The 4337-nt window shown below is 39.1% G+C and overlaps 1 protein-coding gene across 2 annotated transcripts in view; it reads left to right on the forward strand.

Moving 5' to 3' along the window:
• The first annotated feature begins 3908 nt into the window (after positions 1–3908).
• pygl (phosphorylase, glycogen, liver) overlaps positions 3909–4337 on the forward strand; it is an 11540-nt gene continuing 11111 nt past the window's right edge. The window contains exon 1 of one of the 2 annotated variants that reach the window (XM_025061867.1): positions 3909–4246. In XM_025061867.1, the coding sequence (XP_024917635.1) occupies positions 4004–4246 (243 nt within the window). In that variant the 5' untranslated portion in view covers positions 3909–4003. The remainder of the gene's footprint in view (positions 4247–4337) is intronic. The other variant, XM_008312972.2, reaches the window with a different exon arrangement.

Raw genomic sequence — 4337 nt, forward strand, 5'->3', positions numbered from 1 at the left:
AGAAGTGCCATTGTATTTTAAATCTGTTAGCATCAATGCTGTCTGTTAGCACATTGTTGCTATTGTGCTTCTTCTTAACTTGTGTCAGTCTTGACTGGGTAATTTAAAGAAAACTCTATACACCATGTGACCACAGGTGCATCAAAGAATATCACAATTCAGCTGAATACACATAAAAACAGTGAATTTTTATTTACATTTAAATGTTGTGCACTGCAGCTTTTACCTTAGCGTAGCATGCAACCTAATGTAAAGCTAGGCTAATTCTGGTCAACGTACCTTTACATACAAATCTAAAAGACAACTGTTTTGTGTGGATCTGTTTTTACCAGTTCACTCAGTCAAAGCAATGCTTTGTATTTATTTTTATTTGTTTTTAGCGAATGTGTGCTACATTAAGCTAACGCACTGCCTGCCGTCTTCACATGTATTAGCAGTGCCGTCCATGTATATTGTACATTACAAAAGTAATTCTTTCATTAGAAGTGGGTTGTTTTGGTTGTGACATGAGCCACATCATAATTTAACATAGACGTGTGAATATATACTTTCCTTTTAACGGTCATTTTAATAAGCACAAAAATACCATATTTATAATGAAAATCTTTTGCAGACACCATGAGCCCCAAACCACTGACGGAGTTTGAAGGGTCTGTCACTATCATATGTCCAAAGAGAGTTCAGGCTTTTTTATTAGTTTTGACCAAATGGTATATTACAGATTTTAGGTTGATTCTGGTTCCAAACAGAGAGCTGCTAAAAGATTGATGGTATGTTTGGGGGATTTTATTACCCTGCACAGCTTCACGTGGAGAAAAATTAAATTTTATAGAACAGAAACATTTGGTGAAACCTGGTGAAATAGCAATAGACCGATGTTCAGCCTCACTGCTGTCGTACCATGGTTTGTGTAAATGAGAGGCTTCTCTTAGTGGTTTATTCTTATGTGAATCTTTTCTATCTGTCTGTAAGATGACAAAAACGGTGTTGGACTGTACATCGATACTGGAAGTATCGAATGCATGAAGGATGTCTAGATTATTATGTCAAAAGAGCAGGTTTTTGTGCATCATCGTGAGCTAAAGGTGAGCTGCTTGTTTAGTTCCAGCGTTTTTCTACGGTAGGTGACTGAATTCTGGTAGTTTTATAATGTTGTTATTGAAATGATATATTGCAAAGACTTGTATAGATGCATAAATTATTGATGTTCAGAGTTTTTCAATGAGGAGTGGTCACTGTTCTTTCATTTCATGTCTAACAGTCCCACATGGAGAGTCTTTTTGTCCTTTTGCTTTGTTTTGCTTTTGAGAAACTGCAGGTATTACAGTTTTATGTAAAAAAAAAAAAAAGTTTATCTCCTTAAACAACAAGAATGTCGAAAAAGCCTTGGATTATTCTTTTGAATTTATACTGTGCAGCTACATTTACAACAGCGCCCTCATCTGGTAGCAACGAAAGCTACATCGTCACAGAAATTGAACGCATCAGTAGAACTAAATATCTCCAGGTGGCACTAGATGGAATGTTATGTATATGTGTCTAAGCAAAGGTTTTGCTTGAACAAAGAGACGGTCACCTTTGACCCTGGGGGTGACATTGGGAAGTGAAACAACTGAGAAAATTAATTCTGATGATTTTAAAACCACCAGTTGTAGCTTGGTTGAATCCATTAATTTGATGGTGGACAAACAGAGAGTCAATGTAATGTGTCCACACACCTTACACAGTGGTTTGTTGGACTATGATGTCCCAGCAGCTGGCATACACAACCTGACTTACTGTGTCCTTAACTATATAACTATATAAGTTCAATTGACTCTGATGCAGTGTGAGGCAAATGTTGTGTAACTCTGTTAGCAGTGCAGCCCACAAACACACACTGTACACCTGCGTTTGAATAAGGTGCTATCATGTGTTCCAGCTTCATGACCGTGCCTTGCCCCCCTCCTGCTCCTCAAACCCACAACAGTTTGGACTTTGGCAGTAGATTCAACGCGATTCAACCTGGACATCGGTGATGTTTTATTTGAACCCGATGCGAGTTAAAAAAAAAAAAAAAACCCTCTTATGTTACATTTCTCCGTCCCCGACATGTTTACACCGAATATCCAGATCTGACTTGACCTGAAATCTGAAACGCCTGCACACTGTAAACCTGCGAATGTGTGCATGTGTGTTTGTGTACAGTTATGAGTCAAACACAGCTTACTGCTGCAACTGTGTGAACATGTTGAACCTGAGCTTTCACTGTGCAAACTATTTGTTGTGTTAAGATATGAAAATGGTTACTGTTATGGGATACAAACAACATTTCTTGTCTTTTTTTATTAGCATATTTGGCAGTGGCTCAGTGTAGTAGCACATTTCTGTTAGCACTTAGTGGCCCGTATTTGACATTAGGGCCAGAGATTGGTCATCTTTAGTTTAGGAATGGCTGAAATGTAGCCCACATTCTGGATGTGAGTCACAAATGTTGACCTCTCATGGCTTATTATTCATATAGATGCACCAAATAACCTAGAGGAGTTCAGTGTCCATTCAGGTGACATTGTTAGTGTCCAGGGGAGGACGAGTGCACATGTGCATCCAACCAAATGCTACACAAACACTAGAGCAGGTGGACGTCTCCTGTGGCCAGAACGACCTTTAACCTAAAGGAACGCCATCTCAGCGCACGTCCAAAGCGTCAACACTGAATGTGGGCCACAAAACTTCATTAATTCACTGTTCTTGATATTGTTGCCTATTACTGGGACGGTTAAACTAAGCAAAATAAAAACGTAAATGTCTTGCTATAAAAGTTTTAATTTCCATGCTTCATAAAAGCAGCAACATTGGTTGTAATGTGTATATACAGACCCAGGGTTAATTTAAAGTCTATTTTCCCTCCTCATGCTTTTATTGACGGTTAAAAACTAAAACTCAGTCGCTGGGCGACACTAATGTTATGTTTGCAAATGTACGTGTGTGTGTGTGTGTGTGTTGCTCAGGGTGGCAGACCTGTATTTTCTCCTTTTTCTTTTCATTTCTCTATTTGATGCCTGGTGGAATGTCGTCACTCCATTTTCCGATACTGTAATACATGTGTGGAGAATTTTATGAATATAAAATGAACATTGTTAGCACTATAATTTTAAGACACTACGATGATTATAATGATTGTTATAATTATATTTGTCTGTCATGAGCATATTATTGCTATTACCATGAGTTAAGTATAAACATGGGGCTAAATGTGTTTTCTGTACGTGTAAATATTCAATAAAGTCGGTGTCAAAAAAGTTAACGTTGCCCCTTCTTTGTTTTTGTTTTGTTTTTATTTCTGTTTTGTGTTTAATCTATGGGTGTAAATGACAGAAGTTAATGAGAATAAGTCAAATGGCTGAAGTGACACACTACAGCCATCAGGTGGTGCTGTTTTACTTATTAGGTGATTTTACAATCTGCAGTAGTTTCCGTCAAATTAGGTATTACAAATAATTTAACAACTATGCTAACAAAAAACCCAATGAATACAAAGTACAAATACAAAGATTATTGAGTTAAATATACAGCATTTTGAAATCAATGTCACACGGTTTATACATTTGAAATAGCAGCACAATTTCAAAGAGTAATAATTAAAAACGATTCAAAAGTCATATTTATACAGTGTGTGTTTATGTGCGTGTGTTTAAATTAACGATTGTTTCAATTATCCTTCGAATAACCTCAAATCGAACATATTCATAAAGCTAGCATTTTAAATTACAATAATATATCTAACTAAGGGATTAAGACTTGAGTGTCCGTTGTTGGCCGTGTCCTTACGTCCAGCAGGGGGCAGAACAGGTGGACGCCTCCCTCTGCTGTTCACCAATGGCCTGCAGCTGGAGGTGGAGACTTGTGCACCACCACTGGACGGTTCCTTTTCACCTTACTTCACTCTCCTCTGTAGCACCAGCACCAGCACCAGCACCAGCACCACTCACCGTCCACAGACCGTGACAGGTTCTCCTTCAACATGGCGACCCCGCTCACTGACCAGGAGAAGCGCAAACAGATCAGCATCAGAGGGATTGTTGAGTTGGAGAATGTGACGGAGCTGAAGAAAGGCTTCAACCGACACCTGCACTTCACCCTGGTCAAAGACAGGAACATAGCGACTCCCAGGGATTATTACTTCGCTCTGGCCCACACGGTCAGAGACCACCTGGTGGGCAGATGGATCAGAACACAGCAGTTCTACTATGAGGCTGATCCAAAGGTAAAGACCAGAGCTGACACCAGGGGGCGGCAGAAACCTCTGAGGAAGTAACTTTTTGTCAATAAAATACAGTCAACTGTAGCGGGAAGTG

Source organism: Cynoglossus semilaevis, chromosome 1 (genome assembly GCF_000523025.1).
Source record: "Cynoglossus semilaevis isolate Cse_v1.0 chromosome 1, Cse_v1.0, whole genome shotgun sequence".
Taxonomy (NCBI): Eukaryota; Metazoa; Chordata; class Actinopteri; order Pleuronectiformes; family Cynoglossidae; genus Cynoglossus; species Cynoglossus semilaevis.